At 41.2% G+C, this 14,648-nt stretch overlaps 2 protein-coding genes and 1 long non-coding RNA gene across 4 annotated transcripts; 2 read left to right on the top strand and 1 right to left on the bottom strand.

Moving 5' to 3' along the window:
• Nucleotides 1-316: 316 nt before the first annotated feature.
• LOC121974386 (patellin-3-like) lies at nt 317-2,727 on the top strand. The gene is made up of 4 exons (XM_042525419.1): nt 317-1,569; nt 1,752-1,876; nt 1,964-2,105; nt 2,224-2,727. Exons 1-4 carry the CDS (start codon nt 391-393, stop codon nt 2,482-2,484), a joined length of 1,707 nt encoding a protein of 568 aa, XP_042381353.1. The 5' UTR covers nt 317-390; the 3' UTR covers nt 2,485-2,727.
• A 377-nt stretch (nt 2,728-3,104) lies between these two features.
• On the bottom strand, nt 3,105-3,974 carry LOC121977303. Its single transcript, XR_006110778.1, has 3 exons — nt 3,883-3,974; nt 3,659-3,807; nt 3,105-3,325 (listed from the first exon to the last, which is right to left on the bottom strand). It is a non-coding gene; the product is annotated as an uncharacterized LOC121977303 (long non-coding RNA).
• Nucleotides 3,975-12,129: 8,155 nt separating this feature from the next.
• Nucleotides 12,130-14,187, top strand: LOC121974385 (protein DETOXIFICATION 54-like). Of its 2 annotated transcripts, none has more exons than XM_042525417.1 (2): nt 12,130-13,161; nt 13,424-14,187. In XM_042525417.1, the coding sequence occupies exons 1-2, from the start codon at nt 12,220-12,222 to the stop codon at nt 14,018-14,020; spliced, it is 1,539 nt and encodes a 512-aa protein (XP_042381351.1). In that variant the 5' UTR covers nt 12,130-12,219; the 3' UTR covers nt 14,021-14,187. The 2 variants fall into 2 exon arrangements, with proteins under 2 accessions (XP_042381351.1, XP_042381352.1); XM_042525418.1 differs by having other exon boundaries at nt 12,131-13,161; nt 13,439-14,187.
• The last annotated feature ends 461 nt before the right edge of the window (nt 14,188-14,648 follow it).

The raw sequence follows: 14,648 nt of genomic DNA, 5'->3' as shown, positions 1-14,648 counted from the left end.
AATCCAACTTAGAAGAATAGAATACACACGTTTTGCGTATATTTATGGAGTTAATTCATTTAATGTATTGTTTGATATTATTAGGCATTCAATTTGAAATATTATGTTTTGGATTAAATGGAAGTAAATCAAATCATTCTGTTGTTTTATTTAGAAACAGAGTAATTTATCGGAGTAATTGCTCCTATATTATTATTATTATTATTTATGAAAAAAAATATACAACTAAAATTGAACTGCTTCTATAGAACTGGCTTTTTCTTGTTTAATTGCCTTCTATTCTATTTATTCCTTTTCTACTTTTTTTCTTTCCTTTTTTTCGTTCTTCATTGTATTTATTATTTCACTTTCTCCGTCCGTTGCTTTTGCCCCGTCCCTCGCTCTGTCGCCATGGCGGAAGAATCCCAAAGCAAAGCGACCGATGCGACCCCCGCCACTGAAGTCGTCGTCTCCGAGCCTGCCGCCGAGGAGAGGGCGTCGCAGACAGAGACGCCTCCCTCCGCGGCCGCCGGTGAAGCCGCTGCGGAAGGGGAGGAGACTAAGAAGACTGCCGAGGCTGTGGCCGAGGCGGAAGCACCCGAGGCTGAGGAAAAGAAGCCCGAGGGCGTAGAAGGTGAATCCTCTGCTGAGAGAAGCGTCGTCACTGAGGCGATCGATCCCGAGAAGAAGGCGCTCGATGAGCTCAAGTTGCTCGTCCAAGCCGCCGTCGCCAACAACGAATTCGCGCCTCCGCCACTTCCCGCTTCTATTCCGGCCAAAGAGGAAGAAACTAAGTCTGAAGAGCCTGCGGCCCCTGCGCCGGAGGTGGCCTCGGAGGAACCTACGAAGCCGGAGGGAGTCCCGGAGGAGCCGACAAAATCGGAGGTCGAGAAGGAGACTGCTCCGCCATTAAAAGATGTGCCTTTATCCACCACGACGCCAACTGGCGAGGAGAAGTCGGTTACGGTCGAGGATGACAACGCGAAGACGGTCGAAGCCATCGAGGAGACCGCCATCCCAGTCGCGCCCCCTCCTCCGGAGACCGATGAGGAGGCAGCAAAGGAGGCACCAGTAGAGCCGCCGGAGGAGGTTTTCATTTGGGGCGTTCCTCTCCTTGGCGACGAGAAGAGCGATACTGTCCTCATCAAGTTCCTCCGTGCTAGGGACTTGAAGGTTACCGATGCCCTGACGATGCTCAAGAACGCCGTCATCTGGAGAAAGCAATTTGGCATCGAGGCTCTCCTTGAGGATGACCTCGGCCTGCCGGAACTGGAGAAGGCCGTGTTCATGCACGGCGTCGACAGGGAGGGCCACCCGGTGTGCTACAACGTCTATGGGGAGTTCCAAGACAAGGAGCTCTACGAGAAGGCCTTCGGCGACGAGGAGAAGAGGCAGAAGTTCCTCAAGTGGAGGATCCAGTACCTGGAAAAGGGTATCCGAGAGCTCTTGGACTTCACTCCCGGTGGTATCTCCTCCATGGTTCAGGTGACCGATCTCAAGAACGCTCCTAGGCTTGGGAAGCATCGCCAGGCCACCAACAAGGCCGTCACCTTGTTGCAGGACAACTACCCTGAGTTCATAGCCAAGAAGGTAATTTTAGCTCAATGATCCAACTTTAATTATATCTTTCGATCATAAAAATTGCATCTTTTTGATAATCCTCTCAGTTTGCTTGGTTGATTTTGCTAACTGTTAATGAAAATTATGGTCGAAGGAATTAATTGACAATTTCTGCTTCTTCAAGTTTAACTCATCTGTAACTGTCATGATAGGTGTTCATCAATGTTCCATGGTGGTATCTGGCTTTCAACAGGATGATGAGCCCCTTCTTGACCCAGAGGACCAAGAGCAAGTTTGTTTTCGCCGGGCCATCTAAATCAGCAGACACTCTATTCAAGTGGGTGTTGATCCATCAAGTTTCTTTTCTTCGATTTAGGTGATTTAGTTATTGATTTTTCCCTCTGGGTTCATGATCTTGGTACAGATACATAGCACCTGAGCAAGTTCCAGTTGCATTTGGAGGCCTAAGCAAGGAAAATGATCCAGATTTCACTAGCAGTGATGCTGTTACTGAGCTTAGCATCAAGCCCTCATCCAAACAATCCATCGAAATACCGACTATTGAGGTTGTGGCTCGATCCCATTCACATTTTCCCTTATTTCTTCCTTGTTTCAGAATATTCAATGCTCCTTGTTTCATAAAATCTTTGTTTGGGTATTGGATGATTGATGCTGTTTTATCAGGCAAGCGTCTTGGTTTGGGAACTCCGGGTCTTGGGATGGGAAGTGAGTTATAGTGCTGAATTCGTGCCTAGCGCGGAGGACGGATACACAGTGCTCGTGCAAAAGAACAGGAAGCTTATCGCCGCTGATGAACCTGTAATCAAGACCTCTTTCAAGATCGGTGAACCTGGAAAGGTGGTTCTTAACATCGAAAACCCAACATCCAAGAAAAAGAAACTCCTCTACAGATCCAAGGCCACATGTTCTGTTGAGTCCACATAAGTAGTTCATCTGCCATCTACCATCTGCCCTTCATTCCATATTTGTTGAAATTTGAGAAATAAAAAAGGAAGAATTCAGAGAAATGGGTTTTAATCAGTTGATCAAAGTTTCCTTTTTCTCCTCTTTGTTGTTGGTGTATTTGGTTTGATCATTGAGTTGAGTCATGCTTGTTGAATTATGGGTTGCTGCTCTGTTTTTATTTGTATATTCTATGTAAATTGGTTCAGAACTTGTCTCTTGAAATATGGCTTGACTTCGTCAGAAATTTTTGATTTAAAAAAGAACAAATCTGCCTCATGTTGATTTCTTATCTCTACATATTTGTTGCGTTGCCATGACTTAAATTACTTTGCAACTTCTGTGCTCCTACCTGTTTGTTTTGGTGTAAAATATAAAAGGATCCACAAACTATAAATATAACCTTGATCCTTAATTGCATGTAGATCCCATGATATATATATTGTTTAACTGTAACTCCAAATTCCATGCAAAAAATTACTATGAAACAAGAACCTACACACAGCATACGAGTAATGATGATGAGCATGTGCAATGGGCATCTTCTCAAACATGATGATAGCATCAGTCAGTCTCTTGTGTTCATCAAATCTCTCCAAATATTTTAACTCTATGTTTTCAGCATTGACTCCATTAAACTAAGTTGGAATAGGGTGGCTTTGTATAGACCAGCCATGTGCACAAGAGCCACTACATTTATTTGGTCTAGTGGAATGTACAGTTTGAATGTTCCTCTGTCTTGGTTTCTTTCAGCATTACACTTTCACTTGTAAGTTGTAACTGTATTCTTGGCAATGGCCTCATTAAATTCCATTTCTGAAACCTAAATCAAACAGTAGGTTAGTTGGGTGGATAACTGTCTTCTTTTAATATCCAGTCCAAGTCAAAATTAACTTAGATAACGTTGATATATTTTGTTGTAATGAATGAGAGTTAAATAGAAGTTGAGTAGAGAATTCTTCATTGGCATGAACCACATCTGAATGATTGCCCTTATTCTTTTTGTCTTTCAGAAACATGTAATTCATTGATGTTGGGCAACAATGAGATGTGCAATAACTTTTTGTAATCTCAAAGATCTTCTAATTTCCAACTCTTAGAAAAATAAAAATAAAAATAAAAAATATTGAAACATTGGGAGTGGGCATGGCACAACCTGGATCGTCTCAGCCTTTGGCTGTAGCTGGCCCCCACCAAGTGCAACCTGTACCATCTAAGTGTTTGGCTGTCCCAGGCCCACCAGGCACCTTGATTGGGCATTGTAGGCTATAGATGAGTGGGCAGGGAGAGTTAACTAAGTTGAGCCTATCATGACAAAGTGGAGAGGGAATTATCTTTTCCACGTTAAAAAAAAATGAAATGAAAAGAAAAAGACAGTACCAGGATATCAAGCACAGCTCATGGACACACATCTTGTTATCACTCAAGCATCAGCTACGTACAGATCGAGTATTTCCATTGTTTATTCCAGCTATTTAATTTTATAGTGATCAACATCTCACCTTGAGCTGTGTCATGAAAGAGGAATAGTGCTTGAAAAGCAGAGTTGGCATTGTGTAATTTGACATCTAAGCTAAAAGATTATAATAGTTAGATGCAAATAGGTCAAATGGAAAGTAAACTGAATCATTTTGATAGTTTCTGTTGATTATAGTAATTTATTTTTGGTGTTTTACATTTAACACAATCAAAATTAAGTATGATGCTAAAATCGATCACTATTCTGAGGTGAGTGCTAAGGAGATTAAATCCGACTTGCACACACGAACATAGTTATTTCCCGCGAGACCCTACTAATGAGTAAGTCATCAAGGTGAAGTGAAAGCAAAAGCACACAGTAAAAATATGAGAATGAAAGATTCTGAAATCTGAACCTATCAATGATATCCATATGTAGGTATTTACAGGCGAAAGGAGAAAGAAATCTATGGAGATTATGACCATGCTCTTTGAGAAAAGAGGGGTCATTGTGTTATTTCGATCGTTTCAATCAGTAGAGGAAGTTTGGGTCATCTCAGCTTAAAGGGACAAAGAACTGAGAAACTAGTTGGATGGAAAGCTATCAATGCAGGAAGAGAGAGTATCATAGTTGCAAAAGGTGCCATATAGTACACTCTGTTTATGCTACAACAAAAGGCAATGACTGAGTTATGGTCAGCCCAAAGAAAAGTTGCACAATACACTATTTCTTAAATTTTGCAAATCAAACAATTTTGAGACAGTTTTGTCTGTAATTGTGTCACCATTCGTGTAGAACAAACTTGAAAAATAGGCCAAACAAAACAAATCCACCAGCTTTAGTATAAGTTGCACGAGGTGAAATCTCCAATGTTTAGAACTGGTTAAAATTTGTGCCATTTCCAGATGATACTTGGAACAAGCGATAGAGTGTAGTTATTGCTGAATGAAAATTATATTCAATGATTTGATCGCATAACTGAAACATTTATAATTAGAATTTCACAATATAATTCAGAAAGCAATAGTCACTTTTAGTAGAAACCTTCAGCAGAAAGAAAATATCCAGGGAAAGCCTACACTATTTATCTTTAAAATCTGGCTATCAGGGTGACACTGCATTAACTACAAAAAGATCAAGTAGCTGTAATAAGCTGCTTGTGGTTACATTCATATAGAATATCATAACACACTAACCTGTTGTCGCAGGAGTGAAGGATTTAGTAGTCTGCGTGTATGAAACTAGGATATACCTCAAGCTTACATTTCCAAGAACAATATTAATGCAAAGAACAAATGACATTGGGAATATCCTCCTCCAGCAGTCTTCAGGTTCGACCTCAATTAAGGGCTTCATCTTTAGTAACTTGATCAGAGTGTAAGCTCCAATGGCAGAGCAGACGAAGTGAATGCATGATACTGTCAGAGGAAACTTCAAATCTAGGTTCTGTCAAGAGGAGGTGAAGCAGTGCACTTGTGGGTACCTTTCTAAAAAAAAATATAGAGGCCCAAATCAAAGGCTGGAACCAAGACTATCGATGGTGCTAGAAGAGCAAAGGAGTATGGAGTAACAGAAACAGGCTCAACTCTAGACCTTCATCTACAACTCCTCAGTACTGCTAGAGTCAATGTTGAAATCTCTATTGAGGAAGACAGAGTAAAAAAATTGATGGAGGATACTCTAGATTGAAAGATTAAAAGATGTGAGAAAAATATTTCTTGGCATTGTCATTTCTTAAAGATTAAATACACACTACAACTTGAGTTATTATTGTAACACAATAATCATCAATGAGGTAACAATATTTGAAACCAAGCGATGAACATACTGTATACACAACTTATAAGTATTAGAGCATCCCGAGAAAAAAAAATGCAGAACACTTATGATACTTGAAGGAAATGATGATCACATCTATTTTCCTAATAACTCTGAAAATTGGCCTGATAATTGATCATCTTTCGTAAGTTCTAGCTACTAATTAAGAGCCCCTGGGGCAAGGTTGAGTTGGCTAGTGCGGAGCAGAGTTGCTACCATAGGATAAGAGTTCGAATCTCGGCAAAGTTGAGGAAAAAAAACTCTCTTCCGCACTGGCCAACTATAACTTCCCAATTTACCTCCTCACAGATGGTCGTGAGGCCGATCATGTGGGGCCGTTGGGGTGACGGATTCCAACTATAGCTTCGCAATTTACCTCCTCACAAATACAATAACAGTAGATGAACCCATATTGATGAGAAATGTTGATCTTAAGAAGATATAAGATCCAATCAACTTTAATTTGATTTATGGTAGCAAAAACTGAAGCTACAAGAAAGAAACTAGTGAACTGGAGAAGGAATCTATAAAGGAGAAAGGGAAGAAACTGTGCACAATCTGGTCTAAAAGTGAAGATCTACAAAACTGAAGAAAGAGAACCAACAACAATACCTAATTGTTTGAAGAAATCTATAGAAGGAGAAAGGGAAGAAACTGTGCACAATCTGGTATAGAAAGGAAGATCTAGAAAACTAAAGAAAGAGAACCAACAACAATACCTAATTGCTTACTTTTAAAGGTGTGCATTTTGAGATTTGATTTATTCCACACCATTTAACCAAAACTTTTGTACTGAGAGAAGGTTTAATTTTGCTATCACAGTATTTAACTTGACTAACAACTTATGTTATCTTTTACTTGATAATTTTTAATTTTTTTAAGGATTGCTAAAGTTTTTATGAAACCTCAAAAAATCTCTCATTTATTTTTAATTCCAAAATTAGATTTAAAAATGTTTTATAATGAACCTATAAGTTTCTAGAGAATATTATTGCTAAATCTAGCATAGACTTTTTATGCTTTAACAAATCTAGCATGCACTTTTAATTTAGACAAATATATCTATGTGCATTATTAATCTAATGCATTATATAAAAAATTTAGAAAAAAAAATCAATAATAAAGATATTATTTGATTTAAAATATTATTTATTTTTAAATAAAAAATAAAAAATACACATAACAGAATTATTAGTTAATATATTAGTTGTTTGGCTTAATTTTTTTTTCTCTCTAACAATCAAATAAGTCTTAAAGCAATATGCCAAATCATTGAAAAAAAATATTACAAAAATTATATAATGTGTTAATTTGATAATATACTAAATTTGTTATAAAATTAAAAGTATGTGTTTATGTTGGTGAAAAATCGTACTAGATTTGTCAAGCATTAAAAAAATTATGCTAGATTGAGCAATTATTCTAAATTTTTTTATCTAATTTAATTGGATATGCATCATATAATCCAAATCATAGATTCTAGCACTAACATATTTAAGTAATAATTTTTAATTATTAAAGCATAAGCATAACTTTTTTCTTACTCAGTGAGAGGTCAGAATCTCTCCTTTGGATAGAGATTACTCAACTTCGGATTTTACCTTTTCAATCTTTCTCCAATTTTTTCCGTTCTTTAAAGAAACAATATATATGTTGAAGTCATCACAGGATATGTATAAAATTATTTCTAAATAGAATTATTTTTATGTAACAGATCTATCGGAATTGAATAAACCTAGAATTTGACAAGCCCATTCGATCTTCTTACAAAACCACCAGATCTAGAGAGAAGTGGCAGTCATATATCAGTTCCAGTTAACACTCGCTTTCTAACTACGGAACAATGTAGTTCTATATAGCCATTGAATCAGGAGCTTATAAGTTCATAAATTCCAAATGATGCGGCGATAAAAGGGAGTCATCTGTCATGCATGGGTCAATTGATACGGTGTCGGTCAAAGTCAAGACGGTCAACGTCGGGGCTTACGAAAAGAGTCTCGGCCAAAGGTGCTATCTGGTTATCCCGGTCGGCAAAAGAGTGGCCGAGTGGATCACCAGGCCGGTTAGACAAATGGGCATCATGGGTTGATCGAACGAATGGACAACCCGTAATTGGTTGTTTCGATCGGTAGGAAAACGAGCCACTCATCTGGTAGGAAAACGAGCAACTCGGACTACTCTTCCGGCACAAGAATAACACTATACAGGAGGAGACAAGAAAATAAAAGAGAACACTCCGCCTATCATCATTAAATATGAAGAAACCAAGACCAAGAAGAACACTTCATTTATTATTAATGCACAGAAGTCAAGACAAAGAAATAAGGATAGATGAATTATCACAGAGAAAGATATAAAAAAATACGTCAAGTATAAGAAAAGGTAAGAATTACTCATTCTCTCTTTCTGATTTTGATTTTAATGTCAGACGACCAACACAAAAAATCTTATCCTGGTTTGATTTAATTTTACAGGATTAAAATCTTCATCCCGTCTTCCTTCATTCAAGCAAACAGGATCACCAAACTTTAAACAAAATACAATCTTAACGCACAAAGTGAAGGAATGCTTCCGATCACAGACGAAGAACGACCACAACAATAAAGAGAGAACTAAAAAATCGACCTCCTTACGATCTAGATAGATAAAAAAAAATACACTATAAAACAATCAGGGGAAAAAAATAATGGGTCGAAGAGACGAAAATAAAGTAAGGAACGGAATCACACCTGAAAGATGCACTTATTCGTGATGATGACCGTGACACTGAACCTCCACCACTGCAGAATGGACAGCGCCGAAAGTCTCCCGATGCGACATCTTGGTCTCCTCCATCCTGCCACCTCCTACACTGAAAAGCCCTCAATTCGATCCTCCCCGCCACCGCCGAGATGGCCGAAGAATCTGAGGGAATAAGGATGGCGACGGGCCCTCGTGCCCATAAATCAACTGTCTAAATATTAAATTATTTAAATTTTTATCAAATTAATTAATATTTCATTGATTAAATTCAGTCGGTGTAGTTGGTTAAAAAACAAATCCGATTTGTTAGATTTTGATTTAATTGATTTGATGGATTCCATTATTCATCAACCCTAGGCAGTTGAGCACCCCTCTAAACTGCATCCCGCAGCGTTAGCCTGGGGTCGGGCTGGTCAGAACTGGACTGCCCCTGCCCCTGCCCCTGCCCCTGCCCCTGCCCCTAGCTTAGGAGGCCAGATTAATCGATCCGCAATTTTTTATTTTTTCTGATCCCTTCTATAATTTGGACGTCAAATTCAATTAAAATTAGTTACTATAAAATTCAATTGCGAAAGGAATAAGAGAATTACGAATCAGATGATCTAGACTCCTTAATTTAGTGTAAGGCTACAAATGAACCGAGTCGAGTTTTAATTCGGATCGACTCGAGCTCGAGCTTGAGAAAATTAAAAAGGCTCGGGTTGAGTAGTTTCTGAATTTGAACTTAAGCTTGGCTCAGCGATTTAATCATGGGCTCAAGTTCAACTTGAAAATAGTGAATTTAAATATAAAAATAAGTACACACAAGTGATTTGAACCTTAAATCTCTAACAATCAAACATTCTAACTACAAACACTTCCTCAACTTATTTTTTAATGCTAAAATAATAATTATTTTAATATTAAAATATTAAATTAATTGAGATCGAACAAACTCGACGAACCTTCGAGTCAGTATTAAATGAGTTCAAGATCGACTCGAATATTAAATGAGTCGGATCAAACTCAGTCAACTTTGAACTCCGGCTCGAGCTTGGTCAACTCCGAGCTCCGGCTTGTGCTCGATCAACTCCGAGCTCCGATTTGAGCTCAATCAACTCCGAGCTCGAGTTGAACTTTGATCGAGTGACTCGTGAGCGGTCGATGAATGATTTAACTTATTTATATCCCTAATTTAATGACAACTTGTAATCACTGCGTGCCTGCCCTAATTTATTTCTTTTATATTAATTAATAATAAATTTATAAAAATATTAGGACGAATGAATGATCGTTTATAGTTATTACTCACAGTTGGGAGAAAAGGCACTTTCGTGTCATCACGCATAAAAGACAAGTCACGGCACCGCACTAGTTTATCCACATAAATCCTACTGCCGAGTAGCTTGATCCTCCCTCTCCTGGCTAGCTGGCTAGCTCACTGTCTGTTAGGGTACACTAACAAACCTAAAAGACATGCAGGCCTAATATTTTATAGTTGGACCACACAAGCATGCCCCTCTTTTCCTCCGTGTAGATATTCTAAAATACATATTCACGTTATAATAAGGCAGTAATGTCATGTCGATATAAAGTTGCATGTGCATGATCTTGGTCCATCGAATTCAATTGCACGCATGAAGTGTTAATGCCCGTAACAGGGAGTGGGATACGTTTGAATTTAAAGGAAGATCCCGGCCGTTTAAATAAGCAGTCAAGTGTCATTTTCACTTGCTCAGATCGATTTCTCCTCCCACAGAGCTACGATCGCCTCTTGGAAGTCCAAGGTTGATGATCTGAGACGTAAAAGACGGTAGGATTGGGCGCCATATTATATACTTGTAAAGTTATTCCGATACTCAAATCAATGTCGAATGGAAAAAAGATAAAAGTCGCACAGAGATGAGGAAATAGAGTAAAAAAGACGGGAGAAGAGATAGAAGCTTAACGAAGAAGAGTGGCCTCCGCACATGAAAAGAAAATTATATTTCTATACCATCTATGGTGCTTATATAACTTGATTGTCGTTAGATGAGATCTCCACATAGGCTGCCGGGAGTCGAAGGCAAGTATATACCTGATTGCTTTGGTGTTCAGGAATGCCAATTTGAAGACTATATTCGGTGCTCGAAAATGCTAATCTAAAGACTACATTTGGTGCTCGAGAATGACTATCTTCAGATACCCCTTGTGCTCGGGATTGTCCATCTAAAGGCTACATTTGGTGCTTGGGAATGACTATTTGTAGAAGCCCCTTGGTGCTCAAGACTTGCAATCTGATGAATACATTTGATGCTTGAGAATGGGCATGCGCAGATGCCCCTTGATGCGCGAGACTATTAATTCTTAGTCTTGAGGTACAATTAATATCATATATTAAAAATATGAGACTTTTTTTTATAGAACCTAAAATTAAATTTATGGGACGTTAGATCTAAAATGGATAATATCATACCATTATAAATATATTTGAATTTTTTTTTATCTTAACAAGTGGTATTAGAGATATATATAGTCTATATTGAATATCATACACGATGATCTTAAATGAAGTTGAGGAAAGACCCAGAGTAGATCAAAAGTGACCGAATATTTGAAGAAAGACTAGGTCAAGAGTGGTCAGATACTTGAGGGGAGGTCTGGAGTAAGTCAAGAGTGACTAGATGCTTGTGGAGAAGCCCGGAGCAGGTCAAGAGTAACCTGATATTTGAGACGAGGCCCAGAGCAAGTCAAGAGGGACCGAATATTTGAGGAGAGGTCCGGAGCAGTAGGGGTGTAAATAAATTAAACCGCTCATGAGCTATTCGAAACTCGATTCGATAAAAGTTCGTTTGAACTTATTTAATGAGGCTCGTTAAGATAAATAAACCAAACTCGAGCTTCATAATATTTGACTCGTTAGCTCGTGAACACGTTTGTTAAATTCATGAATCAACTTTTAAATAAAAAAAAAATTTGATATCCTTAATTAGTTTGAGGAAAAAATTATTAAGAATACAATCAAAATTCTATATTAAAAATTATAAGTTTAAAAGTTAAAAAAATATCTTATTTGGAGTATAGTCAACAACAATTACAAGAGGACTTAGGTGTAAAATAGATAACACCAGATATATGAATTCGATCGTTGTTATCGAATGTTTACGGAGCTCCTTGCCACCTATGAGCTGGCTTTTCCGCAGCCTGCCTTTGACTCTACATCAGTTTTCATAACAGTTATACCATTATATAATCAAACAAAGAAATATATATGTGCGTGTATATTAGTAATCTACTAAATGTAAATATATTATGCTATTTTTTGTAAAACAAAACTTTAAAATAATAAAAGATGATTTAGGTAAGAACTAAAATCAAGCCAATTGCATGAACATATTTTTAAATAATATTTTTTTTTTTATATATCCCTTCCATAGTCCCACATTTATTTGTTCCAGTTACACCATTCCTCCTGTCCCCCTCTCAAACCTCAATTAAAAATTATTGAAATAAAAATTATTAATCCGGACCAAGCAATTAGAAAAATATGTTAGTTATTTATTTATTATTTGATCTAAAGAAAAAAAAAAAAGGGTAAAACCGAGTGACCACCAGCCGCACCATTTAAAACCACCCAACCCAGTTAGCGTTTTCTTCAAGCGACGGCGCGAGCGGGTACGGGCAGCAGAGGAACCGCACTTGGCACTTGGCAGTCGTTGCTTTGCAGAATCTGTGAACCGATGGCGGCGAGGAAGCACGAGGAGGAGGAGGACGGCGTCGGGGGAGGAGGAGGGCTGGGGAGTCAGGTGACTTCGGAGCTCAAGGAACTTTGGGCCATGGCGGCGCCAATCACCGCGATGAACTGCCTAGTCTACCTGCGAGCGATGGTGTCGGTAGTCTGCTTGGGTCGCCTCGGTCCTCTCGAGCTCGCCGGCGGAGCGCTCTCCATCGGCTTCACCAACATCACCGGTTACTCTGTTCTCTTCGGGCTCGCCTCCGGCCTCGAGCCTCTCTGTTCGCAGGCGTACGGGACGCGCAACTGGGACTTGATATCGCTCTCGCTACAACGCGCCATCTTGCTCCTCCTCTTCGCCGCCGTCCCCATCGCCTTCCTTTGGGTCAACCTCGGCCCCATCCTGGTGGCGCTGGGGCAGGACCCTGCTATCACTGCCGTTGCCGCGACCTACTGCCTCCACTCCCTGCCGGACCTCCTCACCAACGCGCTCCTTCAGCCGCTTCGCGTCTTCCTGCGCTCGCAGGGCATCACCCGCCCCATGGCCGCTTGCACCGCCGCCGCCGTCGTCCTCCACATTCCTCTCAACCTCCTCCTCGTCTTCGTCCTCCGCCTCGGCATCACCGGCGTCGCCCTCGCCGCCGTCATCACCAACCTCAACATGGCTGTACTCCTCCTCGTCTACCTCCGCGTCTCCCGCGCCTGCGAGCTAACATGGCGCGGCTGGTCCCCCCGGGCGGCCCTGAGCGGTCTCGCTCCGGTACTCCGCCTGGCTCTCCCCAGCTGTCTCGGCGTCTGCCTCGAGTGGTGGTGGTACGAGATCATGACCGTGCTCGCCGGCTACCTCCCTGACCCCACCACCGCCGTCGCTGCCACCGCCGTCCTCATACAGACTACCAGCCTCATGTACACTGTACCCATGTCTCTCGCTGCCTGCGTCTCCACCAGGGTAACATCACCTTCCTTCATATATTTCAGAATCCCCTGCTCGTTGGGTGCTCCGGCGGTCCGCCGCCGCCTTTGTTCTTCCTCTTGCTAAATCTAGCAACATTTGCCTCGTATTCTCGTGATACTACGCATCCAACGCGCACGTGGGACAATCCTAGCCCCTGTTTCATGAGCCGAATCCACCACCTTCTTGTCGAACTGTTGTACTTCGCTTTACCTTACTTTTTTTTTCTCAAAATTTATTTGCAATTAATGGCATTTAGGAATCGATGCATCAGGTGGGGAACGAGCTCGGCGCAGGGCGGCCGAAACGGGCGAAGACGGCGGCGCTGGTGGCGCTCGGATGCGGCGCGGTCATCGGCGTGGTGAACGTGGCGTGGACGACCCTGTTCCGCGAGCAATGGGCGCGGCTCTTCACGGCGGACGCCGCGGTGCTGCGCCTCTCCGCCGCCGTGCTGCCGCTCGTGGGGCTGTGCGAGCTGGGCAACTGCCCGCAGACCACCGGCTGCGGCGTGCTCCGCGGCACCGCGCGGCCGGCCGTCGGCGCCCGCATCAACCTGCTCTCCTTCTACCTGGTGGGCACGCCGGTGGCCGTCGGGCTCGCCTTCCGCCTCGGCGCGGGCTTCGGCGGGCTCTGGTACGGCCTCCTCACCGCCCAAATCGTCTGCGTCGTGCTTGTCCTCGCCGTCATCCTCCTCCGTACCGACTGGGACGTCGAGGCGCTGCGCGCCAAGAAGCTCACCGCCTCCGCCAACGCCGAAGTCGCCATCGCAGCTCGACCGAATGACGAGAGGCGGCAATTAATAGTAGAAGAAGACGACGACCACGACGAGGATGAAGCCGCCGCCGATCCGGTATAGAAGTCAACGTCAAATCTTGACTGACACAGCATGCATCTTTAGGTTTGGCCGAGATTTCATTTAATAGTCGAGTACAAACATTTTCTACGTTGCTTTTGGGCAGTGGGGGATATAGTTACTTCCTTTTGGCTGTAAAGGCTCTGCACTTAAATGCAATGTTTCATAAACCCGGTTCGCTCCTTTTCCTAATAATAATAATAATATTATTATTAATATTATTATTATTTTAACTAAGACCGGCTTCATTCTCAAATCTCAAGCTGAACCAATTCAATTCAATTCCCATTTCCAAGTGGCTGTATCTCGTGAGGTTTCTTAAAGTTGGAAACTTGGAATCCGGTCCAGGCAAAAGAGGTGTACACTGGAGTAAGCTAACTTTTGCTTTCTGTTCTTTCTTTCAGGATCACCCACATTTAAAAGGCTCGCTCTGTGGCTTGTGATTTTTCAGCCCTTAACGTTGTTGTCAACCACGTACTCTGTCATACCTCCACTATGGTTTCGTCTGTATTATTCGGTGAATAAGATTGGTCCCTGAAATGGGGTCGAAGTCAATAAAATTAGTTAATACATCGGTCAAACCGAGGGTCAACGTTCAAGACCATATGAAGTCAATAAAATTAGCTAATAT

The sequence above is a fragment of the Zingiber officinale genome, chromosome 4B (genome assembly GCF_018446385.1).
Source record: "Zingiber officinale cultivar Zhangliang chromosome 4B, Zo_v1.1, whole genome shotgun sequence".
NCBI classification, from domain to species: domain Eukaryota; kingdom Viridiplantae; phylum Streptophyta; class Magnoliopsida; order Zingiberales; family Zingiberaceae; genus Zingiber; species Zingiber officinale.
The sequence above is the reverse complement of the archived record's forward strand: the minus strand, read 5'-3'. Positions and strand labels throughout refer to the sequence as shown.

Excerpts from the sequence above, each read along its gene's own strand:
- LOC121974386 (XM_042525419.1), top strand. The coding sequence starts at position 391 with ATGGCGGAAGAATCCCAAAGCAAAGCGACCGATGCGACCCCCGCCACT. Across the intron at positions 1,570-1,751 it reads CTGAGTTCATAGCCAAGAAG|GTGTTCATCAATGTTCCATG; the intron begins GTAATTTTAGCT and ends CTGTCATGATAG. Across the intron at positions 2,106-2,223 it reads TCGAAATACCGACTATTGAG|GCAAGCGTCTTGGTTTGGGA; the intron begins GTTGTGGCTCGA and ends CTGTTTTATCAG.
- LOC121974385 (XM_042525417.1), top strand. The coding sequence starts at position 12,220 with ATGGCGGCGAGGAAGCACGAGGAGGAGGAGGACGGCGTCGGGGGAGGA. Across the intron at positions 13,162-13,423 it reads CTGCCTGCGTCTCCACCAGG|GAATCGATGCATCAGGTGGG; the intron begins GTAACATCACCT and ends AATGGCATTTAG.